Source organism: Octodon degus, unplaced genomic scaffold (assembly GCF_000260255.1).
Source record: "Octodon degus isolate 3935 unplaced genomic scaffold, OctDeg1.0 scaffold00121, whole genome shotgun sequence".
NCBI classification, from domain to species: domain Eukaryota; kingdom Metazoa; phylum Chordata; class Mammalia; order Rodentia; family Octodontidae; genus Octodon; species Octodon degus.
This window is the reverse complement of record NW_004524697.1, coordinates 8,899,300-8,927,193: the sequence shown is the minus strand read 5'-3', so window position 1 is coordinate 8,927,193 and position 27,894 is coordinate 8,899,300. Positions and strand designations below refer to the sequence as shown.

At 35.2% G+C, this 27,894-nt stretch overlaps 1 protein-coding gene across 1 annotated transcript in view; it reads right to left on the bottom strand.

Annotated features, from left to right (window-relative positions):
- Window positions 1–27,894, bottom strand: part of Ddx60 (DExD/H-box helicase 60) — a 134,808-nt gene that overhangs the window by 74,847 nt on the left and 32,067 nt on the right. The window contains exons 7-14 of the mRNA XM_012516703.2: window positions 25,778–25,939; window positions 24,945–25,103; window positions 20,430–20,571; window positions 19,199–19,354; window positions 14,865–14,970; window positions 14,319–14,434; window positions 12,348–12,508; window positions 3,584–3,836 (exon numbers count right to left, since the gene is read on the bottom strand). Coding sequence (XP_012372157.2) covers window positions 3,584–3,836; window positions 12,348–12,508; window positions 14,319–14,434; window positions 14,865–14,970; window positions 19,199–19,354; window positions 20,430–20,571; window positions 24,945–25,103; window positions 25,778–25,939 — 1,255 coding nt within the window. The remainder of the gene's footprint in view (window positions 1–3,583; window positions 3,837–12,347; window positions 12,509–14,318; window positions 14,435–14,864; window positions 14,971–19,198; window positions 19,355–20,429; window positions 20,572–24,944; window positions 25,104–25,777; window positions 25,940–27,894) is intronic.

The window sequence follows — 27,894 nt, the reverse complement described above, 5'->3', positions numbered from 1 at the left end:
AAAAAAAAGTGCCTCTGGTGAGTAGCAGTTTCTTACTGTTTAAAAAAATTTTCTAATAAACGTTTAAATACAAAAAAAAAGATTAATCTCCTGGCCTATTAATCTTAATTCAACTCACTACCTTACTTGACATTAACTGAAGTTTTGAAGTAGAAAAGACTAAATAAAATTAAAGTTTCATGATCTGTACTTCATCATTCCCACAAATTTTTGAAAATAGCTATGCTAATGCTAGCATAAAGAAAAATATTATAATTCATGATAGACATGAGATTGTTAAAGCTGGAGATTTTGGAAGTTTATGGAGAATAATAAATCATATCTCTGCCTATTGTTTTAATTTATTTTCTACTGTGGTTTTTCATTATTATTATTATTATTATTATTGTTTGGTAGAGGGTTTCACTATGGAGGTCAGACTCATAGCGAGACTCCTGTCTTCAGCCTCCCCAGCACTGGGATTACAGGTGTGCACCTCCACTTACAGTCTCGGTGGCCAGTTCAGAGTGCCTGGGGGGTGAGGCCAGCACCGGGGGGTGGGGCCAGCGCAGTATGTTGGTGCTAGAGATCGAACCACAGTCCCTGTGCTTGCCTAGACAGGCATTTGGTCTGCCAAGCTTTGCTGGCCTTAACTGTGATAAAAGGAAAATATTTCTATAACTTTAAATGTCTGGTTTAAAATTTAACAATATTTACTGAGCCCTGATTTTGACACATAGATGCATTTCGTGTAATCACTGGAGCCCTTCGATTCAACGCATCTATTTCACCTGCCAAATGCAGACTTGCACAATCTCCCTTCATTCCTTCAGAGTCATATATCTCCTTTATACTGTTCCCTTCTGTTCATCATTTCACATTTACCATGTCAGCGTTCCTGAGAGTCCACCTTTCTTCCAATAAATTTATTAGTATCTATCCAACAACTGTTACCAAACACCTAACAAATGTTGTAAGAGCCTGCCCAAGAAATTTCATACAAAGTTCTTATCCTCCAGAGCTTCACATCCAATTAGAAAGACAAGCTATAATAAACTGACTGTTCCACAGTATGCGATAGAAACTATGGATATTAAGTGAGCTCTTTCAAGGAAAGGCTATAGAGAAAGATATTTCATGAAGTGCATTTGGGGAATAGATAGAATTTAACCACACTGAAAACAAAGGAATGGGGTATACCGATGAATGTCCATTTTGTATCTGTGTATTAAAAGTGGTTAGGACAGATATATAGTTGCATTCTCTTAATGAATAGAATGATTTGTTCTAATGGTGTTTGTAAAGAGGATCACAAGTCCGCATCTTGTACAGCAATTAACCACTAAGAAGAATATATGCAGTGTATTATTTGTTGAAACTGTACTTCCAATTTGATTTGAAACTGTCTCATTGCTATCTTTTTATCAATAAAACTTTGAAAAAAAATTAGAGAAAAAGAAGGGCTACAAGTGTATCCAATCTTTTTGCCCTAGCCCTTCAAGGTTAGTGAGGACTCAGGACATAAGAGTACCTGTATTCTGACATCCTGTAACTCAGTGGTTTCACAAATTTTCTGTTCAAGGAGACTATTGAGCCACATAGGAAAATGATCGATGATGTACAGTGTGCCTAAGGAGAGTCACCTAGAGAGAAAATATTTTCTCAGGCTTTCACAGAGAGCAAACTGGTCAAGCAATTGCTATGATTCATCCAGATGGTTGAGACCTACAAGCTGCTCTACATAGTTTCAGGGTAAATCTTGAGTAGATATGATTGACTTTCAGATTCAAAAGTTACAGTTTTAGTTATATAGGTCTTGCTTTAACTTGGTCTTAGCCATCCAGCATAAAAGTATAACCACGAAGTATAAAAAGTAAAGCCATATTAATATGCTGAGCTATAAAAGGCTTAAGTCAACAACTTCTGACATTGCTAGTTCTACTGATAACCCACTTCTGTTATGGACTATTAGACTATATTGGGTTATTTTGTTGAATTCAAATACCTACAATATTTGAATACCAATCAGTCACTCATTTCTGACAAAACGAAACAAAAAAGGAGGATATAAATGAAGGACATTTTGTAGTGAAAAAATAAATATCTGTATATACAAAATAGGATAGATATTCTGCAACTTTTTCTTAATTCAATGAGAAGAAAGATTTGTATAAATAATGTTTAGACAAGATATCATATCTGCGTTTTGTACTTTGAATAACTACTATGAAGACAACAATATGCAATGTATTAATATTGTAACTGTCCTATTAACCTGTTCTGAAACTGTCTGGTTGCTATTTCTCATTAAAATTAAAAAAAAAAAAAGAAAACAAAGGTGTAGGCCTCTGTGGACAAAAGTCCTGTGCAGTTCTCTGTTCACTATTAGTCCTTATGGTTTCTTTTATTATGAAGAACTTCAATGTGTTAGGTAAAAGCCTACATTTACTAGCAGCCCTTGTGCCGAGATGTGGGCTTGTAACCAAGTTCTGGCTCATAATATCTAACAGAAAGTTGCTGATATCAGGAAAACTCCTTAAAAGGCAGAGATGGGGCTCTAATATTCACAAAGAATAATTTTCCTTGTTGTTTTCCTCTATTTCCTAAAATACAATTACCAGGGAATGTGAAAGAATCTGAAGAAAGGAACACATGCCAAGGATAATGCAACTAAGACAGAAAAGCCTGGGTCACTGGTGACATCCAACTGCCCAGCAGGCTCTTAGATAGACACTTGTGAGCTTTGCTTCATTGAAATGAATAAAGTACTATATATTTTAAGCCACTATTGGTTCCTTTTAGTAGCATCCAACTGCAAACTTGATTGATCATCTTGATTAGCAAGAACAGCATATGCTCTTAAGTATTATGCCTCTCATTAGGATAAGATACACAGTGAGACACGGACTTTGCTAGAATATACATTGCAGGTAAAAGGAATAAAATTGGGGGGGGGCAGATTGGATGGTAATGAGCATATGGGAGTCATGTGTTACAAAGTGGAGCTCTCAGACTGACCATCAACCAGGTTTCCTCCAATGAACTATCATCTTGGAGGTCGAACACAGTCATTTCACCAGGTATTAATTAATTTGCATATGTTTCTCTAGCACTTCCTATTTCACTCTTTCTCTTTCTCTCTTGCACTTCTACTATCTGCTGGAGAAATTGTATAGTAGATTTGAGGAGAGCCAGAGTAGACCCAAAGTTCCATCCACAACCACTTTGGGAGAACCCAGCATAGTAGACAAACATGAATATCAATTTCCCCGGGAAGAAAATACTTATGTTTTCAAACACAAACGAGAATGCTAGATTCTCCCGAGGTACCTCACCATCTTTGTCAGTTCTCTTAATCGGGCCACTACTTGATATATAACTATTTTAAAGCCTATCTTTGGTTGTATTCATGACTGTGCTCTGTATTTAGTACTAAAATCCTAAGGTATAATTGTTCATTGACACAATGGAGATAATAATGCTTAATAAACTCCAATAATGCACATAAGTCTTCTAACACGATCTCCAGTTAACAAATGACACTGTCATCATGACATTTTTATGGCTGTCCAGTTCACCAAAATAAGAAAGCACAGTCCCGTACCTTCATTTTGACAGTGTTGTTTCCATGCGTTCCAGCAGGCAGTTAAGCCAAACATTTCGGCTCGCACTTTCACTGAGTTACTTTTACACGATTTCAAAAAGTCTTCCAGCTTCTTTGCTCCAGAGCTTACATTCTTTCTCATTTCTTCCTCAAGAGATAATGATAGAGTATTCCATTTTTGCTCTTCTTTTGTTTCCTCCTTGGCCCAGAGCCTCTTCTTATTCTCTCTAGCAATTATTTCCGCTTTGGTCTCCTGTGCAAAATATTTCAAGATGGCATCATATGAAACAATATTTTCAATGGATATTTGTGATTTTGACTGACATCTTATCCTTTCATATGCATTGGACATAAAATGGCTTTTTCTCATAATGAATCTTCTATAAATTAAAAAGTTGTGACAGTTCAGCTCAAAGTGGTGGCTTATGCCTATAACCACAGCACTCTGGGAGGGCGAGGCATGGAAGACTGCACATTTCCAACCCAACATCCCAATTTAGTAAATTAACAAGACTCTGTCTCAAAACTTAAAAGAATTTTTTTTTATTCAAAAAAGGCTAGAGATGTAGCTTCTTGTACAGAACCTGATATCCATCCCAAGTACTATACAATTTTTAGTGACTCTAAAGACTCTGTAGATAATGTTTTCAACTTCCAGAAAAAAAGAAAGAAGATTTAAAAAAAAAAAAGTATACTCACTGTTCTTTATTGCAGTAGCACATGTTACTCTCTCTAGAATCACCTCCCTCCACTCCTCCCAACACACTTTCCTATTTCCTATTTTGTTAAGGTACTTCCATGATGACATCCCCACTCTCTGGCCCGGTGGTCATCTGTTCCTCTTCTACCTGGTCATCTACCAAAGTGCTAGTCAGCATGAGGTATACTTGTAATTTTACTTGTGCTCTTTTCTATACTGAGGTCCTTGGGATCGAACCACATCACGCTATTTATGTCCAACTAAAAGCATTCATAAGTAAATGAGGAAAGAGAAAGGTTATAATGTTTCCAATTGACTTATATTATCAATTTTATAACAATTTTACTATGGTTTTACCAACCTGACATTATTATATAAAAACAAGCTTAAAGAACTAGCAAGAAAATTTTGACAGACTTTGCAGTATGCTTGTTATTAACAGAATTGACATGTAAACATTTTACTAACGTGAAGCAAATTTAACTGTCATTCTGTCTAAGCATATATTGTATCAGTAATATCTGAGTTTTTATATGGTTTTATAGTCCAAGTGTTCTGAATTAAATCCATTCATCATAGATCTGTTTCAATAAGACAAGGGTAGATCTTAATCCTTTAATTTACAATGTTCACTTTATCTCTAAGATATAGATTTATTGAACTATTAGTAGAAAAAATGTCATTACATTACATCAAAAAAATGTCAATGGTGTTTAACTTCTTTAGAATAACTGATTTCTAATAACAGTAAGAATTAAAAGTGTGAAATATTTCTCAACCTTCATATCTTCATCTATAACTTTTTTGACAATTTACTATTTTGTAACATTTCTCAGAAAAAAAAGCAGGACAAGGAAGAGGAAGATAAGGATAAAGACAATATTTCTGATACTGATAAACATACTTGGTGATCACATACACAACAGACCTGCTATAGAAATAAAAAGGTTGTTATCTGTGAGAAACAAAAAATAATTACATGTATGATTTAGTGAAACTGTTGTTATAAATGTAAGAGTTGAAGTAGTCCACGATTCTGACTGCATTTTCTTTTCTTCTTTGAGGAATGACTATTTTATTTTTCTGTTGTTACATACATATTTGTCTTACTGGCAATCCAGATAAGCAAGTATATGCAGGAAATGCCTAATTTTTATTTTGGCTGAAGTCAAGATACACTATGCACATTAAGATGCCTTAATGTGGCCTGAAGAAATGGTTTTGAGTTGTATACATTTTTTAGAAGAAAAATAAAGACTCCTTAAAGGGATTCTCCTAACTTATAACACATTTCCAGAATAACTCAAAAGAAATTTCAAAAACTACTCATTTACTTTTCAAGCATTAATAAAACAGACTTCATAAAAGGACTCAAGACATTTTAGAGTCATTTGTAATTTTTAGATTTTATCTTCAGTATAATATGAGAAAGTTGTTCTTGTCAAGTCTTCAAAGTGATGCCTGTCCTTCAAAGTTTTGAAGCTTGTATGCTTTGCTTATTAATTAATTGGAGTACTGTCTAAGAAATGGCACTTCTTTATCTTTATAGAATACTTCTAAAAGTAAGTGTTCAGAAGTGAGGCTAAAGATATTTTGTTTTTGTTTTATTTCTGTCATTGTTGTTCAACCTGGGGTCAGATTATATGTTTCATTTATCACAACTTCACTATGTTTGCTTCATAAGGCAGACATGACGAATGCCTGCTGCAAATGGGTTTTATTAAGCTGGTACTATCTCTCTTACACATTACAACTTTGAATCTTAAGAGACACTTTTAAGGAAAATAAATGCTATTCGCTAAACTCCAACTCTGAATCTCACAGAACTAGACTGAATTTAGCAATTACACAAGTTTATAAAAGGCAACAAAGTGTTACCTTGCTGTAAAGTTAGAAAGCCAGTACATCCAGTTTTAACACAATTGTCTGTACTTAGTCCCTCATAGCATCACAAATATTAACTGGTAATTTTCACATTAGCTTTTTATATCATTATTCCAGAGATCAGTATAAACTTCGTATCCTCACCCAAGCCAGCAGTGTATATCCCATCTCCAGTTCCTTCTTTCTCTCTCTCTGCTCCCTGGCTACCACAGGTTAAGCTCTTTTTCCTCTGCCATCACTCTGTGCCATCTTTTTTCTGCCCTGAAGCTGGAATACCATGAATTGAACCCAGGAGCCAAACCTCTTCTCCTTACAGTTATGGATAGCAGATATTTTGGCCCAGAGACAAGGAAGTGGCTAAGGCAATTTATATTATGTGAATATCTCAACAAAATTTCTCAAATAAATATCTCAACAAAACTAGGGTGGAATTGTTACCACCATTTGCCATTTCCAAGGTGGCTCTACGTTTTGCTTCCCATTGGCATATGACAATAGAGGTATACACTAACAGCCATCCTGATTCTCTATCAAGACAACACCTAAGGAAAGAATCCTACATCTGTTGTATACCAGACCTGAGATCTGATCAACTGTCCTATCGACCAACATGAGCAAGGAAACACATTGCTTTGAATGGTAACCACAGTCTGGGTCAATGGATAGAAGGGCTACTGGTGTAGGTAGGCACCTCAAAAATCCATAAGCCCTACAGCTAGGTATAGAAATTTGTGACTGTGTACATTCCAAGACTGAAAGTCCTAGAAATAAATAACTTACTCAGAAACAAAAGAATTTTATTCTTTTACTCAATCTTCAGTTTTGCATTTTTAATTATTTTTTGCTCATCAATTTTTTTCTCTTCCTTCTCGTTTACTTTCTTTAGTTTCATTTTCTCTTTTCTCCTTTCAACTTCTTTTTCTCTGCCTTCTTATCTTTCATTTTCTGTATTTTTGAGGTTTTTTCTTTTCTCTTCTTTCTTCTTGTTCATTTTTTCCCATAACTGTTTGATTTTATTTTATTCCTCAAAAGGACCTTTATCTTAATTTTTCTCTTTCTTCTCATACCCCATTGATTAATTTTTCAAATTTTACTTTCTTTATTCTCCAGTTTGACAAACAGTTTACCTTTTCAAGTAGAACTATTAAGCTTTATAAGTCTCTAAATAACTAGTTCTTTTATGTTCATACTGTTGAATACTGCTCTATTATTAATAGAGGTATAGGGGATCAATAGTAGATATGTACTATACATAAATATTGTGTCAATGTTTGAATTGTGTTAGTGTTCAAACTGTAGTTATAGGTCTCTTTTCTATGATTAAGGGTAGTAAATTATTGGTCCTTAGGGTTTGTCAGTATCCAGTTTGTGTTGGACACTACAACTGCTGCTGATTTTATTGGTATAGCCAAAGTGACACAGTTGTTGCTATTCACTGGTTTTGTTGAGATTCCATTATCTGAGATGTCTTGGGATCATCAGCAATTCTGTGGCCCATAGTCTAGAGCTGAGCATTGGGCCAAATGCACTCACTGCTAGCTAACCTTCCAAGTTCAGAAGTGCTTAGACCCTGGCACACAGAAAAAGGCCAACAGCTAGTCAGTCATGCCTAGATGTCACCACTGAAAGTAGATGTTAACTAAAGAGTTCTCCAACATAGCAACAAAGCTCCCCATTATAATCAACTCAGAAGCCTCAGTACAAAAACCAAGCGAAATTTTTTAAAACCTAAAAATATAGAAAAATATAAAGACATAGCAACAAAAAGACTTAGCTTAAAGCTTATGCATGGGCCATTGAAGAGCAAGAAACCAAAAGCCACAAAGCCAAATAATTTGACAAGCTGAAAGAAGAAATGGCAAAATAGATTAATAAGGCTCTTGGCAAACTGAGAGAAGATATAAACAATGAGGTAAATAAACAAAACAATCACCAACACTACAAAGACTTTTAAAAAGCTAGCACAATCACACACAAAAAAAAAAAAGGTGCAAAACATGAATGATTGTGATGGGGAAAAAATTAGAGGCTATAAAAAGGTTCCACATAGAAATTCAAGTGATTAAAAATTCTATCAAAAATACTGGCAGCAGAAATGACTGACACAAAAGCAGTGTCAGAACTAGAAGACATGCCTACGGGTAGTGACCAATTGTCATAGTTATTTTTCTCTTGTTCTGACACAAAATACTCAACACATGAAGGGAGAAAGTGTTATTTAGCTCAAAGTTGGTGGAGGTTTTAGTCTGTTACTAGCTGGCTCCAAGTCACCGTGGCTGGCACAGCAGCCACAGTCCAAGGCAGCACAAGACAGCAAGAGCAGCAAGACTACAAAGGGAGGGAACAATCCTCTTTCCCTCCCTTATATCTTATATCAGCTATCAGCCCACAACCACACCACCTCTGTGCCTTCCACTTCCACAAACTGAGGATGTTTGCAAAGTAAGGACCTGGGCCCCCTGCTGGATCACGCAGTTGAACTTTTAAACTTCTCAAACTGACACAATGACCAACATCCTACAGCAGTAAGGGCATGACCTTTTCACCCCAGGATATAGAACTGCAGAGTTACTTGATAAGCTTCTAGACTTCTCAAGTTGACAAGATATATCAACCATAACACCAATTAATCAAACACACCTTAAAAATAAGAGGGCATGAAAAAGGAGCCCAATAACTTTTAGGTACTACAAAGAAGACTAATTTAAGATTAACTGGAACTAGTGAAAAATTGGAAGGCAACACAACTGACATAAAAAAAAAACCTGTTTACTGAAGTAATGACAAAAAACATTTCAAATAAACTTCAGACATTGACAGTCTTATGGAAAACCTACTAGTATTGTGGACTGTTGGACTATATTTGGATATTTTGCTGAATTCATGCACCTACAGCATTTAAATGCAATGGAAAGTCCTTCTCTGACAAAACTAACCAAACAATGGGGATATAAATGAACGACAATTTTGTATCAGTATACTCAAAATAGTTAGGATAGATATACAGCTGCATTCTCTTAATTCAATGAATAGAGAGGTTTGTTCTAATAGTGCACAGATTTGTACTAATAGTTTTTGTGGACAGGATATCAGGTCTGCATCTTGTACAATGAATAACCACTAAGGCAACAATATGCAATATATTAATTATTGAAAATTTACTAGTAATCGGTTGTGAAACTGTCTCATTGCTATTTGTTTCTCAATACAAATATTTTAAAAATAAATAAAGGAAGAAATTTAACATGTAAAAAAGTGAGGCATATAGAACCCCAAGCAGGCACAATAAAAAACCCTCTCAGCAGAAAGGCTTAGCCAAAAGAACTAAACTTAAAAGCAGTTACAGAAAGTTGATGAATTGCTTATAGAAGTAAACCCATTACAATTACAGTTTCTCAACACAAATCTTAAAGGACAGGACAGCTAAAATAAATGAGTTTTCAACATAGTTCTCAAAATACTGGCAAGAGTAATTAGGCAAGAAAAAGAAGTAAAGGGACATAAATAGGAAAGGAAATCATCAAATTAATGTTATTTGCAGATGAATCGATTGTCTACATAGATACTCAAATCCACCAGAAGACTCCTAGAACTAATATGTAAATTCAGCAATGCAAAATTGACAACAGCATCAAGAAAAATACTTAGGAATTAACTTAAGGAAAAGAAAAACCTCTAAAATGAAAATCAAAGTACTCTGAAAAAAGGAAATCAAAGAGGGCATCAGAAAATGAAAAGCTGTCCCTTGTTCCTGTACAGCTAAAACCAAAGTAGCCAAAATGGCTTTATTTCAAACACTGATAAGCAGGTTTAATGCAATTCCAAGCAAAACAGCATTTTTCACTGACCTGCAGCAAACCTAAAATTTATATGGAACTCGGAGAGACGCAGAATAGCAAAAGCAATCCTAGAGCCAACAGCCAAGGGAGAGGTACCATGGATTTGGAACTGAAGTTATTTTACAGCTGGAGAGATAAAAACAGCATGATACCAGCACAAAAACAGACCTGAGGATCTGTCAGACAGAATAGAGAATGCAGAAATAACTCCAAGCACATTCAACTATTTGAATTTTTGCCAAGGTGCCAAAAACATACATTGGAGGAAAGACAACTTCTTTAATAAATCATGCTGGGAAAACTCGCTACCATTATGCAGAATAGTAAATACAGACCCATTTCTTTCACCTTTAATACATTAAAATCAAAATGGGTCAGATAACTAAATCTTAAAACAGAAGCATTTAACCTTATATATGACAAAATGGGTAAAACTTTTGAAAACATAGGTGAATGTGAAGACTTTCTCCTTTTTTTTTTTTTTTTTTGCAGAACCACGTATTGAACTCAGGCCCTTGCACTTGCCAGGCAAGGACTTGTTCTGCTGAGCCATCTCCCCAGCCCGTATGTGAAGACTTTCTGAACACAACTCCAATTTCACACGAATGTGACAGCAGGAATGGACAAATAGAATCATATTAAATTTGAAACATTCTGTATAATAAAAGAAACTGAGTGAGGAAAAAACCTTTGGAAAGGAAAAAAATTCATTCTAGTTGTTCCTTTGGCAGAGGATTAACACTAGAATATATAAAGAAATCAAGCCAGGTGTGGTGGTGCATGCCTTGAGGAGGCTGACACAGGAGGATCACCATAAATTTGAGTCCAGCTTGGGCTGCCTACTGTAGAGGGTTCAAGGCCAGCCTGAAAACAATTAGACTCTTGTCTAAAAAAAAAATAAAGAAATAAAAAGACCACCCAGTAAAAGACAGAATCAAAAAGAGCAAATGAAATTAATAAATGCTTCACCAACCAAGAAATAAAAATGGCCAATCAATACATGAAAACATCAAGGGCCATTAGAGAAATGTAAATTAAAACAATGCTGAGATTTTCTTATACCAGAAAAAATGGAGAAATCAAAAAATAACAAATTCTTAAGAGGTTCATAAGGGAGATAGAAAGACATCGTTCTACATTTTTGGTAAGGATACAACCACTGTGGAAATCAATATGGGATTCTTCAAAAAATCTAAAAGAGAAATTTTATTTGACCCATAGGTATTGTTCCAAGAGTTAATGACATAACACTACAGTGACACAAATGTATCCAGGTTTTAACAGCACAATTCATGGGGGCTACATCTTGGAAGCAGGGCCGGCGAGATAGCTCAGTCAAATAAGCACTTCCCTAGCAAGCACAAGGGCCTGAGTTCAATCCCCAGTTCAGCCAAAAAATAAATAAATAAATAAATAAATAAATAAATAAATAAATCTTGGAAGTAGCTTATATTTCCAACAGATGAACAGATGAAGACAATGTGGTATTTACACACAATGGAATACTATTCTGCCATAAAGAAGGGTAAGTCTGAGCCATATGTAGGAAAATGGGCTCATGTGGAGACCATCGTATTGACTGAAATAGATCAGATACTCAAACTTAAATATCACCTGGTTTCTCTTGTAAGAGAAATCCTAATAGGGAGTTAGCTTTTTCTCAAACGAGAAGAGGACCAAGAGGTGAAATAATGGGGGGAGGGAAGGAAAGACACGGATGAAAAGGATTTAAGGTGTGTCAGGTGTACCCACAAACTCCCTGTGGGATCTACAAGCATCATGTATGGCAGACATATACTAATGAAACATTTTAATTAAATATAAATAAACAAATAAACTTCCTTACATATTCCTAGCACTCCGTCTTTGATAATGGCCATCGGTTTGAAAAATGACAGTCCACAAAGAAAAAGAAAATGAAGAGATGAGGAGTTAGATTCATTAATTATGTAAGTTTTTTTGGAAAAGTGAAGTTAAACATATGCTTCAAGCCCCCCAAAAAGCAGATTAGCATCCATATCAATTTTTACTACAAATGTCAAAAGGAATTTGTTGCCATTCACCAGCTTACTGACTGTGTTTTAGTATTACTTCAATATTTCTAAATCTGAGACTTTAGTCACTTAATGTGTTGTATTTGTTTCAAATTAATGAATATGTTATTATGATGAAGGACCACATATAATTTTTTACATGCAGGTTAGACATTCTTACCAAGTAAGTAAGTTAGTAAGTAGTCAGCAAAAGAAAGGATGCATGTGGAAAGAAATTACCAAAGTGTTGAACAAATAGTAATTTCAGAAAAGTTAACTAAAAGCAGGGAGACTTTCTAGAACCTTACATGTGCCTTTTTGCTCTTGGCCTCACTAAAATGCTTCTTTGGCTTTGCATCTTGGGTCACAATGAGTTTTGAAGAGATTGGGTCTAATGAATTTCCATAAAAGCGTTGAAACCTCTGGTGTATTTGTTTTTGTTTTTGAACCCAAGGATCTTTAGACATTCCTGAAAAAGAAAAAATTTAAATTTTTTAAATCATTTATATATTGATTTGGTACAGGATTTCACTAGCATTACAGGTGTATGCACAGCGTGCCCAGGGTTCCTGGACCAGCATGGTACTCAGTGCTGGAGATCAAACCCAGATCCTTGCACTTGCCAGTCAGGTGCTGAATGCTGAACTACCTCCCCAGTGAAGAAAAGATTTAAAATGTAACATGATTGCATTTTTTAGTGGCAGTACTACTAACCCCTCACACTGTCCCACACTAACATGCACTTTGCTTTCTACGTTGGAGCACTACTTTGACCTGACTACTTTGGCTAAGTAGGGATCTGCATTCAGACCATCGTTTGAGTGCAGAATTTCATATTTGACTTGTTTTTTTAAATAATTTTATTGAGAAACAAAGAGCAATGAGACAGTTTCAAAACCAATTACTGCACAGTTTCAATAATTAATACATTGCATATTGTTGTCTTAGTGGTTATTCATTGTACAAGATGCAGACACAATATCCTGTCCACAAACACTATCAGAACAAATCTTTCTATTCATTGAATTAGGAGAATGCAGCTGTATATCTATCCTATTTTGAGTATACAGATACAAAATGGTCCTTCATTTGTATCCCCATTGTTTGTTTAGTTTTGTCAGAGAAGGGCATTCCACTGTCATTTAAATATTGTAGGTACATGAATTCAGCAAAATATTCCAATATAGTCCAGTCGTCCATAATAGTAGTGGGTTATCTGTAGGACTGGCAATGTCCGAAGTTGTTGACTTGAGCCTTTTACAGCTCAACATATTAATATGGCTTTACTTTATACACCTTGCTTTCATACTTTTTCTGCTGGATAGTTAAGAGCAAGATCTACACAACAAGAAATGTATCTTTTGTATTTGATAAGGTCAGTCAAATCCCCTCAGGATTTATCATGAAACCCTGTATTGCAGTTTGCATATCTTTTGTCATTGTCAGCCATGTGGATGAGTCACAGGCATTGCTTGACCAGTTCGCTCTCTGTGAAAGCCTGAGAGAATGTTTTCTCTTCAAGTGATTCTCCTTAGGCACACTCTACATCATCAACCACTTTCCTCTGTGTTTACTTAAAAGGACAGAGGTAACAAAATTACTTTTCATGTCCTACTTCCAAAAGCAAAATTTGAAGTGCTAAAAAAAAAAAAAAAAAAAAAAAATTCTGGGTATTACTTCTCTCATGCCCAATAATTATATTTAGAAGGTACAGGCAGAATCAAGAAGAAAATAATCTAGGCTATTCTAATTTAGATCACTGAGTAGAAAAAGGTCTTACTCTGAATGAAAAACATGAGTTTGGCAGCCTGGAAAAAATCGAGGGACACAGGAAGGCCTAACAGTGATGGTACGACTTACTCCTACACTCCCCAAAAATCTACAACATTCACCTAAATGTACTGACTATGGTGGCTTATTTCTCTGTCTGAATATCAACATATCAAGCTGAACCTCATAGAAAGATATGAATAGTTAACCCACCTTATCACCTTAAACCTTGTAGGATTTAAATAGCTGTTAATATAAGCAGACTGATAAGAATTTCCAGTGCTTGGCTCTGGTGAAGACAGATGCTGTATCTGAGTGCTCCTGCCTCTGAACTAACATCTGAATGCAAACAAAACAGGGATTTTCCTCACTGTTTTCCCTAATGTACACCAAGCTATCTTATATAACATTCTTCTTCGAAAATATCTAATTTCTAGCTGACAATGTGATCATCTTTATCTCAAAATAGAAGCCAAAAAAAGGACATAGACTTAGGTCATAGAACTCACCATCAAAGTTGCTTCTTGTCCGATCATAGTCATCACTAAGAAGCCTGTGAGAATGCCAGTGCACAAGTTCATCAAATTCCTTCAGTTTCACCAGGGAAGTAACAACAGGATCATCACTGTGAGTGAAAAAATGTGTGTGCATTTTAAAGTGCATTTGCCTCCTGACACAACCCTGCATAGTTTTTATTTAATACTAATAACTTTGAGATCCAGGTCTCCCTTCCTCTCTCTGTGACATAATGTGGATCAGAGAACCTAAAAAAGAATTTATTATAGGCTCAATGATCTACTCTACACCTTTAGTTTACCTAACTACATCAATAAACATTCACTATTGATTCATTATTTAGAAACATGTGATTGAGGTAGTTTTTAATAAGATTACAATTGTATAGGTGTTTATACAAAACAGTCAAAAGACATTGAAATTTCTTGCATGCATTTTTTAAATTCATTATGCATTGCAAACATATATTAAGGCATCCTTAATAAATAACTCATCCCTCCCATACAACTACTGATTAAGGTATATTTTTAGTCCCCTACCTCTTTAGAAAAGGTAAATCTTTCAAAATATCTCCTGAAAATTTATCAACCATTTGACATGACATTGGAATAAAACCCAAAGGAGGCATCTTTTCCTTGGAGCTATCTGTAAACAAAATGTTAAGATAAAGTCAAATGTAAATTTGAATACAGGAATTTGATATATTATTTTGTGAAACTTCACATAAAAAATGTTTTTCTTTACATTTATAAATTCTAGCCTTTCCCATGAAACTATTTACCATAGTTAAGCATTTTGGAACACAATAAAATGTAAAGAAATTAGATAATACTTAGGCAAGAAAGAAGGAAGATGGGTGAGTAGATTGAAGAAAAGATACATATATTTCTCTGCTCCTTATTTTTAAATATTTCTTTTTTAGCAGGGTATGGTGGTATATACCTGGAATCCCAGTACTCTAGGGGGCTAAGGCAGGAGAATTACAATTTTAGGCCCAGTTTGGGCAACTCATGGATTTACCAAGACCCTGTATAAAAATAAGAACTCAAAAGGTCTAGTAGTAGATCAGTGGAAAAGCCCTTGGTTCAATCTTCCAGTACTAAAAAAAAAAAAAAAAAAAAAAAAAAATCAAGTGTTTATTTCTTTTCTTACACCCTGTTGTGAAACAAGGAACTTTTAAATGGAAGTGTCATTCGAAAAGATAATACACGCACACACACACACTTTCATGAAAATGAAATAAAAAGCAGGGGGAATTAAAGGTGACAAAGAAATTATTTGTTACCATTAAAGTACTTTATTGGATCCATTTTGATTTTATAATCATACCCAATCATGTATACAGTGGATATAGATAAATAGATGATGGATAGATAGATGATAAATAGATGATAGCTAGATAATAGATAGATAATAAATGATAGATCGATAGAAGATAGATGCATAGATAGATAGATAGATAGATAGATAGATAGATAGATAGATAGATAGATAATGTCAGATAATACCGAAATAGGCTAATGAATGGAGTCTTACTCAATGTGTGTTTCGTAACTCCAGGAAAGCTACACACCTGCTCTGCCTGGTAACCGAGTGTTCACTGGGACGCACTTGTCTTGGTCCCCTTCCTGTTGTGAGCCCGAGACCTTTCCCTGAACTCTTCCACACACAGCCCACATGAACCAGGATAGAAATGTTAAGGACCATCCTCATCCAACATCATGACAGGAGGTAGGCAAGAACTACCTCAGCTGTCTCGCTTTTGAGGTAAGACACCTCGAAGATGCCTTATACATTCGAGACTCAGTGAAATTTACCTATGGATGCCACCAGTGGAAACTTAGTTATTAGTATGCCCTACACACTTCCAGTACTTATAAAAAACATCCCATCCCCTAATTGGATTCTTAGGGTAAATGCACTACTTGAACTCAATGATCTTTTCTGATAGAACACATTTTGATGAAAGAGTGTATGTGTTTTTCCCCACGTTTCTGAAAAACACCCTTATGCCAATACAGTCTATGTGAAAGTTCCCCATAACATTCATGTGTTTTCTGGATCATTTTCTTCTTCCTAAAATTCATCATCTAGGAGTAGTTTCAGTGCTTCAGTCCTGATGAATAAATCAGGATATATGTTTTATAAAGATATACATTACATATTACTCCATTTTAAATTGTATGATTGTATGAATTATATATGAATAGATGAGCTACATATACTTCTATCATACACTGAAATTTGTCATTGTTATTGGAAAATGTCTTAGGCTAATTTTTGTTATTTTGGGTAACTTTAGTTCCTTTAGCCTATTTATTTTTTGGCCATTCTATAATTTGTCATTTATTTTTTTACTACACGTATTCGTTTATCACACTTGGGATTCATAATACACCCGGAATACAAATTCTTGCCTTTTATTAATGCAGGTAAATGTCCAATCTTTTTTTTTTAATGTATTTGGTACAGTGTCTCACCACACAGCTCAGACTCATAGTGATCCTCCTGTTTTCAGCCTCCCCAACTCTGGGATTACAGGTGTGGGTCACCATGCCCGGTCTCGGTGGCCAGCTCAGCACACTGGGGATGGGTCCGGTTCAGCATGTGGTTCCTGGGATGGAAGCCTGGTCCCTGCGCTTCTCTAAGCAAGAAATTAGTCTGCTGAGCTGCCTCTCCAGCCCCGAGTCATAGTATTAGCTTATTCTCTCCTTCTGAATCTCCAAAAAAGTCAAAAGTTAGACTATTTTCTATCCTCCAGACTTCACATCTGTACGTGTGTTACTATATTTTGGATTACATGTAGAGAAGGCCTGTCTCCTCTTGGATATTAATTATAATTATATGGAAAGATTTTGAGTGTCTTACCTAACATTTCAAGTACTACATCATCACCTCACATTGTTACCACTTTTCTTTATTTCTTTGATTTTTGGGCTGAGTAACTAAAATCTATACTATTTCCAAGTTAATAATACACAATATAACATTCAACATTTCAACTATACTCCTGGTATATACATTAGCTATCTATATTTATCATTATACATGCCTGCAAGTTTCTTACTCTTAAGCTTACACCTTCCCATGCCTGCAACGCACCCACCCGCATCACAAGTAGTGTTTCATTCTATGTTCTTTGCTTGTATTCTTTTCCCCGATTCTATCTTAAAGTGACATCGTGCAATGTTTTTCTTGCCGTGTCTCATTTATCTAACTAGGCATAATGATTTTTTGCTATCTCTTAGTAATTCTTTCCATCTATTTCAAATTTATAAATTTTCCTCCTTCCAGTATCCAATCCAAATTTTCTATCTTATTCATTGACAATATGTTTTTATTTTGCAATTTTGATAGATTTCTGAAAGCTCATACATTGTTCACATTTTTGGCTTTTTTGTTGTTGTTTTATTGTTACAATTGAGATACACATAATGATAGTATTTGCCAAAGGGAAACTGTAGCTGTATATGATGTGTCCTGCTTTTTCTACTTTTTCTATTTTACCTCTATAAGTGATTGTTTTAAAATGTGAATTAAGGGGCTGGAGATATAGCTCAGCAGTCTAAGCACCTGCCTGGCAAGCACAAGGACCCATGTTCAATTCCTGGTATCACTTGTCATGACAGCCCTCAAATCCTGGGTAGGCTATGTGGGCCACCAAAACCGGGCATGGTGGCACACTCTTATAATCCCAGCACTGGGGAGGCTGAGACAAGAGGATCCCTTCAAGTCTGAGCTATATAACGAGACCCTGTAAATAAATAAATAAAAGATTAGAAAATAATAATAAAGTTAAAATAATAAAATGTGAATTTAAAGTATTTAAAAAGTCTCTGGTCATTGTTTCATGTTCAGAATTCACACTTAATTTTCAAAATATTTTAAAACTCATATAATATATATCTAATAGCTATAGCTACAAAATCCAGAATACTATACTAGCACTAGTAGTAGTTCTACTACCATGGCTTATAATTTTCTTACAACTATTTTCCATATTTTTTATAAATTCATATTTGTATTCAAATTTGACAGAAAGCTCTGGAAACAAGGATTTATAACTTGTTCCTTATAAGAACTTGAAGGTCTCTTTTATCTCTTTAATTTAATTTACTGGCTACGAGTTACCTTGACCCTGTTAATAGTTTACGTGGAAATCTCTACTTGTCATAGTAATTTACATTGTTCCAGGCCCAGTGAAATTTATTTGTCACCTTCCCCTGCTGAAGAGCAGGTCCTGCATGACCCAGCCTCTGAGTGTGCTCTAAGAATCCTGGTTTTGGGGGGGTGTCACCACCTCCTTCCTGTTCTTCATCTGGGACAGCTGGACCCTAGCCCTCGGGATCCCTGCCAGAGCAAGTGCTCCCAGGACAGCAATGCCTTGAACAGTGACATTCAAGAATGATTGCTCTTCCCTCAGTCCCTGGCCCCTGAGATGCCCTGCTGTGTAGTTTTGGTTTTGTTTGCAGAAAATCTCATTAGGCTGCAGTCTGCCTTCTTGGTGGGCTGAAGAGATCCTCAATTCCTCAAGCACTAGGAGTAAAGATTCACACTATGGACTCAGATTCAATGATCAGTTTCAGTGTTGACCTGGACCTTAGGAGAAATTTTGATTTGGTTCTTGTCCAATTTGATTTGTGACTAACTTAATTATCACTGTATACCACTTTATGTCTTTACATATATATGCCACATATGCATAGTAGTTTAAGGAAACCATCTTCTAATTACAGTCATAGCATACAATTCCAAGTGTACAATTATCAAAATATACAGCATCAGAAAATTATTCATATTAAACATTGAGTTAATTGTGTTTTGAAAATCTGTGAAGAGGAATAATGCTTTCTTTAAATTAAGTTTCTATTACCTTTGATTGGTGATGGATTCTTTGTAAGGAACTGAAGTGTGGTTGTTCTCAAAGGAAATGCCTTTCCTACTTTGAACTTCTTTACCAACTTGGACACAGTATTCCAGAGATGTTCATAGTCTTCCATAATGGCACTTCCCAAGTTCAAATGTAGACCTGTATAACAATTAATAATGCTTGGTATTAAGAGCTACTTGCACAAGCAGAAGCACACATTTTGACTCAATTCATACAGCTCTGAAATATGTGTTACATAGTGAAACATTCAGAGTTTCAGAATAGACCTAAATGAAAATGGTGGGCTTTATAGTTAATCTTTTTTTTTTATTTTGGTAACTAGGAATTAAAATTGTAATTAATAAAAACAGATGGGGAATTTTTATTGTTCTTTAAGGTAAAGAATATTGTCACATATAACCTTATGAACAACAGAACTGAATAAAAAGTAACTTTTGAGAAATGGAAAATCAGCATAAAATCACAGATTTATATCTAGCCAGTTAATCCTAATGCCTAACAATTAAGAAACATCCTAAATGTCAAAGAAATTTTAATAACTGTTACACTTTTCTGAAAATATTTTTTTCTTCAACTATTAAAAAACATCAAAGAAGATATTCTTAGAAAAAATTTGGAAAAGCAAATAAAATTATATATGTTAATGTATTATATATTAATATATTAAAATAATATATTATTGATATAAAATATTACATATTAGCATATATAAAACATATTATATATATGCTTTGCTTTTGGAAAAAATTGCAATTGCCTAAATAATAGGAGTGAAATAGTTGTACTACTTAGAGAAACTTTTCTAAGAAGCATTGTGCATGCATGCAAAAAGAAAAATTTGAACTGTTAAAATTATCCAGAAATATTAAACACATAAACATCTTTTTTCTAAAAGTACTTTTGGAATATTATTAAGAAATAGTATTTTGAGGGGCCAGGGAGATGGTTCAGTGAATAAGCGCTTCCCTGGCAAGCACAAGGGCCTGAGTTCAATCCACGGTTCCGCAAAAAAAAAAAAAAAAAAAAGCAAGAAAAAAATAATATTTTGAAATATGTTATTCATTTTTATTGCAACTCAGTCAAAATTACATTTATAAATGAACAAGCAATGGAAATAAAATAATTGTTTTATACAAATTCAGGAAAATTATTTTAAATCTGTGATAGTGCTTATTCTGGATTAAAGTAGAATTATTACATCATAAGGTCATACCATTTACATATTCAGTTTCATAATAAAAAGTAATATTTTTCAACAAAGGTCCATCACTCAGGTCAGAAAGATGAGTAAAATTCAGATTCCAAAGCTCCAAAACATTTATATTACATAGGATGAAATATTCACACCATTTCTTCTAAAAAAATTAAAAGAATAAACAATTCTAAATTATTGACAATTGACAATTTTCACATTACCAATAAAACAGAATGGCTATATGTTTTTATATTCAAATCAAAGAGCAAATGAGCAGGATTGTCTCAATTCTTATTAATATGATTTAGCCTGAATAATGATAAAACCTTATTCCTTACAATATTACAACAAAAAATAAAATCTCAAGCTGAAGAAAAAAATGAATTTCATATAATGCTTCATCCATATCAGACAAATCTTTACATGACTCAATGAATTTTTTAGCTTACACTGTGGTGCACAGAGATCCTTTGAAAGCTAACCACTTCCGCTTTCAGATGGGCCTCTGTTCTCTACTTAGGTTTCTGTGTTTTTCAATTATACTTTCCAACTGAGTGAGCATATTTTGTCTTCCTCTCTTTTTTCCTATTGCATATCTTCAATTTCACACTTCATATATTGAGCGTTTCATATAAGAGAAACCATGTTATATTTAACCTTATGTGTCTAATTTACTTCACTTGGCATTATGGTATCAAGAGGCATCCATTTCCCTACAAATAACTCAACTTTATTCTCCTCGACAGCAGTATAGTACTCTTATTGTGTGTAAATACATTTTCCTTTACCCACTCTTCTGTTAGTGGACATAGACTATTTTTACCTTTTAATTATTATGAGCAGCGCTGCTGCAAACCCAGGTATGCGTACATCACTGTGGGATGAGGTCTAACTCTCTAGGAATATATCTAAAAGAGAAATAGCTGAGTCCAAGGGAATTTCTAGCTTTAGTTTCCTGAGGAATCTCCAACCTGATTCCACAGGGTTGCACTGGTTACATCCCCACCAACAATGAAGAAGCGTTTCTTTTTACCCAGCACTTGTCCTCTACAGCATTTGTTACTGATTTCATGACAGCCCTTCTTTCTAGAGTGAGAGGGAATCTCAGTGTTATTGTAATTTTAATTAATTTTATTTTATTTTTCTTGGCAGAACTGGGGATTGAACTCAGGCATTTGGCTTGCCAGGGAAGTGCTTATTCTATTGAGCCATCTCCCCGGCCCCCTCAGTGTTATTTTAGTTTGCATTCCTCAAATGATCAGCAACACTGGACATGTTTCATGGCCATTTGTGTTTCTTCATCTGAGAATGTGTATTCACTTCAGATGTCCACTTTTTTCTTGGGTCTTTAAATTTGGAGGATCTATCTCTTTTTTTTTTTTAGTTCTTTACATATTCTAGCTATATTCTTTTGCCTGAGCAGCATCTGGCAAAAATTTTTCTCATTCTGTAGATTATTTCTTTATTCTATTGATGGTTTCCTTCAATATAAAGATTTCTAATTTGTTATAATCCAATTTATAGCGTACCTCAATTTAGTTTATCTTATGTATTTTATGTTATTTGGCCTACTAGTCTGGTTGTTAATCTGTATACATGATAATTGACAGTATAATGACTTATAAATAAATAATTCTGATGCTGGCAAAATAGGAGGGAAGCAGAAGGGAAGGAAAAAATAATTGAGATGTGTTATGGGTATGTACCATTTTTCTAAAATGGTGCAACCATTGTGCACTGCAAATGTGCAATAATATTGAAAATTCAGAAACATTTTTTAAAAGACAGCATACTGATGAAACTTTTGATTATTCAGAGATACACAGGTATCCACACACAAGTTTATGACTGTGAGACCATGTTCCTAGTAAACGAGGCAGCGTGTCTTCACCCCTACACTTAGGTCAGAGCGGATTAGACAGGAGCAGGGGTTCACTCTATGGTGCTGTCTGCAAGGTTAAACTGAGAGGAAAGAGAAGCTTCTCTGCCTCACAGTCCTGTAATAACCCAACATAAGTGTTCTTTTTTATCTGTATTTATATGGAGCTTTAAATTGCCATTGTCCAATTTTAATAGTATGAATGAGTTAGCTGTTATTTTTAATTTGCCAGATGTTGCAATTTTTAAAGATTAAATTAATTTTAATAATTTATTATTATTTCAACATGTAATAAGTATAAAGACATTACCAGATTGGGTATTTAAATTTAGCCAGTCTACATGGTTTTTATACTAAATTATTTCTTCTAAATATATGGCACGCCTTAATCATGTCAATTCATATTTCAAGCGCCCACTTGTGTTTACCGTTCTCTGCATTTGACAGGCTGGCTCCTAACAAGTAACTCAGAGAAGCTTCCCTTCCAACTGCGGGATAGTTTTATTTATAGATGAGCCACTAAAGAGAGTGTCACAGAGTCATAGAACAGTTGTTCTTAAATTTCGGCATACGCCTCATCTGGAAAGGTTGTCAAATGAAACACAGATTGCTTAGTTATGACTGAGTCAGTCTGGGGTGAGACTCACGGATTTGAAATTCTAAGACGTTTCCACATTTTGCTGATGCTGCCGGGCAGGAAACCACACTGTGCGAAGCACGGCCCTGCAGCAGTGTTCCCTGACTTCCTTCCCATCATGCCACTGTGTCAAGGTTCAAGACAACCCTGCCGGAGCTATCTTCTCCATGACTTGCTGCTTTTTCTAGCAGCCCTAAAAAGCACTCTTTATAGTGAAATTTTCAGGTCTACCAGAAATTGCATTTTAAGCTTCAGGCTGCTTCAAAAGTGAAGACTGGAGTATAAGAAAGGCAAGAAGGCTGGAAATAGCTGCGCGGAGCGGAAGTCACAGAACAGCTTGACCCTGTGCGAGCTCCGCCAGAGGACCAGGTAAGATTTCTTAGTCACACTCAGATCACCTCAGGTCATCAGTCTCCACCCCTCCCATTCCAGACTTCGGCAGGGGCACTTGTGCAAGCGCCATCCTCATCTCAGTGAAAAAAGCGCCCCTCCTTCAGGGCGTCTGCCTGCAGTCACTTGTCACCACTCATTCTCCTGCACAGCATATCCAGGGCCTTGAATGGAGAATGAAGGTTAAGGGCCATTTCCTTAGTCTCTAACCCTGTCAGTATTCTAATTATCCCCTAATTTCCATACATCCACTGTTTTTTCTCTAACAACATACCACTCTGTCAACCAGGGTGATGTACAAAGCTAAAGTGTCATTTTTCTGCTTGAAACCATTCAGTTTGTTCTCAACATGCTCAGGATCGTGTACTGGATCCACTAGCAGAGCAGGATCGGTCCCCTGTCTGGCTCCGCCAATCCTCCAGATTCCTTTCTTCCTCTCAGAGTAGCACAATCTCTCTTCCTTGGTCATGTTTTCCTCACCACTATCCCATGTGCCATTCTTCTCCCTAAATCTAGCTTTAGTCCAGGCTGCTCTCTCTTACTCAGCCTTTGGTATTTTGGTCACTTCCCTTATTGAGAGAAAACAACCATTGAAGACTGAATCAAATCTTTCTATTGATAGACTCCAAAGCATTTTATAGTTCCTCTATCTTCATAATTGTTAAAGTTAATGTCTGCCTTCTCTGCAAAATATAGCTCTATGAAAGTGTTAGCCTGGGATGGTTATGTGTCCCTCTTTCTCACTCTATCCTGCAAATTATCCCAAGTCAGTGTGCTAGGAGCATAGATTGGCTCCCTGGTTGTTTTAAAAAAAGCCTTCCTTGAGAGCATTTTGATTATGTGGGCCAAAATTCTTTTTCTAAAAATTCTATGTCAGTTGCTTCACTTAATACTATTTTGGATATCAAATCAGAAACCAATAACCTGAAATTAAAAGGAAAGACTTACATTTGAAAATAATAGTAATATTTGTAATGCAATCAAAGTTTTTAAATATATATTCAATAACAGAGAAATGGAAAGTCAGCCATGCAACTTCCATTAAACATACTCAGCATCCACTAATAATGATGCTAACAATGTAAAACAAATTAGAAAAATATATGAAAAAAATGTATGTGTTTGTAACTTAAGGAACAATGGAAAAATCTAGGTATTCAGACTGAAAAATATAAACCAAAGAGTTAACAGCTGCCAACAGTGATTTGAGCAGTGGGCCTCTTGAGGTTTTACTTTGTCTTTTTCTTTTTATTGTTCTGTCTCCAAATCTACACTAGCTATTATCCAGAATGGACAGCAATAATAAAATGTGACACTTCTTCAGTTTCCCTTAAAACCAGAGTACAGTGTTTACCAACATTCTACAAACTTGAGCTTGACAGAGACTTTTAAAAAGAATAGTAATTTTTTTCTTAAAAGAGAGACAGACAGAGACAGAGACAGAGATACATATTGTCATTACTAGAAAACTTACTTGAAATTAACTGATTCATTTAGGTCATTAAACTCTAAAACCCTTTTGAAGAGCTAACTCTGTTCCCATATCAATCTGTTTTGAAGGCTACTGTGGTTTTCACATGTTAAACAGATGAGACTAAAATACTAAACCAATGAAGATTATGTTTACCATTTCAAAGAATATAGAAGTGTCCTTAATCCACTTGGAAGTAATGAATCTAGAGCGAGCTCTCTGAGAAAGAGGTACGTGTGCTAGAAAAGTCACAGTGAGACAATGCAGTTTGCATAAATCCTCCACATCCTTCAGGGTTAAGCAATTACTTTCAACCTAAATACAATAGAGAAGATGAGTCATAGAACAGCAGGTTATGAAACACACAGTAAGTGTACAGAACCACAACAGCTGATAGCAACACTTTGCATGTAGAGACTATGAAATTTTCTTCATTTTTTGCGACAATCATTTCAAGCATTTATATATATTTGAGATAAAATAGAAAAAAAAAAAACATTTGGTTTAACACTTTTTAACATAAGATATTTCTCAAGGTTTTTAGGAAGTCAATCCTCACATGAGCTGACCAAGAAGCCAATGAAGTCACAATCCCAGAGGACTCCTCGGGAATTGGTCCACACATTCAAAGCATTATTATGTCAAAGGCATCATATTTTAAAACTAATACTGCAGATTACTCAAGGAGACACCTTCATGGCAATCTACCTAAAAGGCAGGCCCAATGACAATAAATAAGTGGATATATTTAAGAAAATGGGACAATATAAACTCTAGTTTCTTTAACATACGAAAGATCCTAAATTCAGTATTGAGAACTACAAAAACTAAACTAAAATAGAAAAGAATAAAATAAATTTCAGTGTTTTTCTTTTGTTGACATTATACAACAATTTCAGTATCAGATGGAGAAAATGTTAGATGATAGTGAATAAAATATCGAACACGGACAGCAATGATGTTCCCCAATAAAGCTATAACAGCTGCACCTTTGTGCTGTTAGTTGTCTCTTCAGAAGCGGTCGTTGTTCCACTTTCTAAGAAGTGGTGGTACATTTCCAGAGTAAGCGAGCATGAAGCAACACAGAGGACACGTCGAACGTCAGATCCTTCCGGCCAGACTTCTTGGAGCAGGCATAGAGTCTTATATGACTGTAAGGAAAGAAAATTGCAGTACATCATGGCACTTAGAAAAATGTTTTTATTCATAAATGATCTTACTAGAAGAAGTCATACTAAAAAAGTGGATATATATGACTACAATGAATTTAATTATTCAATAAAACTATTAAAAATGTAAATAAGTCAAGAACTTGTATAAATCAATACATTCATGCATAGTTATACAAATATGCCCAACACTTAACTAACACTATACTACTATTATTAAAAAAGAAAAATGTCAACCTCTTAATAAATATTTTAAAAATGAGCATACAGTGACTTTCAAATTAACAAAGTATTTTTAACAGTAATAGGCAGAACTGAAAAAATATAGTGTATTATGCTTTTATTTTTTGCTGACAACAGCAAAACCAGATTCAGACTTAAATGCAAAACTGTTCAACAATACATGTACTTACAATTTTAAATGTGTTGATGCTTTTTGTTTGAGTATCAAACTCTAGAAAGTTCTAAGGGCCTAGCCTAGGGGCTTAGTCCAAACTATGCATGAAGATATAAGGACTGAAATATACAGCACAGGATTACTCGTAAAAATAAATTTTCAAAAATTTTAAGTCACTCCCAGGGACGGACAAAGCACATCTCTAGCATGTCAGAGTGGGTCACAGAGACAAAATAAAGCGCATTTACCAATGAACCTAACTATATTATCAGTAACGGAGCCACCCAGAAGAAATGGGCAAGGAAAAACTAACCTCATTACCTCCAAGAAGCATTACAACACCTGTTAACTACTTCTGGGAGGTTAGACAGAGAATACCAAAACTAAGAAGCATGAAATGAATTATTTTGACTAGAAAGGGAGGACAAAATGTTCAAGTACCAAATTCCATACATTTGAAAGTAACTGACTATGAATACATAACCATAATGAAATATTTTAAAACTACATACAGTGGACCCTCAAGTAAAGACCAGCCTGGCAGCCAAGCAACTTGGGTTGGGTGACTGGAATTTTAGTTTTAATTTTAACCAAAATTCTTCAGTCAAGACCTGAGTGTTAGCCACTTGTGCTTTCAGATGGTCTCAGATATAGATTTTACCCATAAAAGGTTCTGGAAGGAGCCTTACAACACCCTTTCCTATAGGGGAATAATTGAGAAATCCTGGGCCAGTATCTCTCTGGGGACACTGAGTTCCACCCATGTACAGGAAAGAGACTGGAAGCTATGTAGAGGAGCCTGAGCCTTCAGTTGACAACTTTACTTACAACCTCCCTCGGGAACGAATTGAGCTCCTAAGTCAAGGGTAGATTATAGAAAAGAACTGTGCAGAACTGATACAATCTGCACAGTCAACGTTGCTCGTGGGATAAATTTAGAAATTCTAAAGCCACTTTACATGCAACTGAACAAATAGGTAAGTAGACTGCAATTGAGTAAAGCTAGATTTCTCGTAATTGGCAAAGAAATGATGAGCAGGAGTTTGAAGAGAAGCCACTGAATTGGAGTAAAAAGGGCATAATACAAATGCATGATACTTGGCACAGATTGCTAAGAAGGTGACTAATAGGTGCGTAGAAAGATGACTTTCTAAACATGTGGGCATGTGCATACAGAGCATTAGTATACAGACATTTCCCAACTTGATCCCTGAAGAGTTGCAATGACACCCGAGCAGCTAGGACTGAATATTGTTCCCATATCTGGATTTCTTCATGTCATAAAAAAACCAGCAACCAGAGCTCTTTGGAAAAGTGATAATTTCATTATCACTGTATAATGGAAAACACAAGATAAGGCCAAAACATCTTGGGATTTCAAAAGGAAAGACAGTGCTCACAATAAAGGAGGCTGGTAGAAAACTCAAGGGCCAACATAAAGGAGTCTCTAGTAATCTGACCTGCAACAGTGTGGGAAAAAAATTATTATAATACTGGATTTTAACTTATAAATCAAACTCATCAGCCCATAAATAAAGTA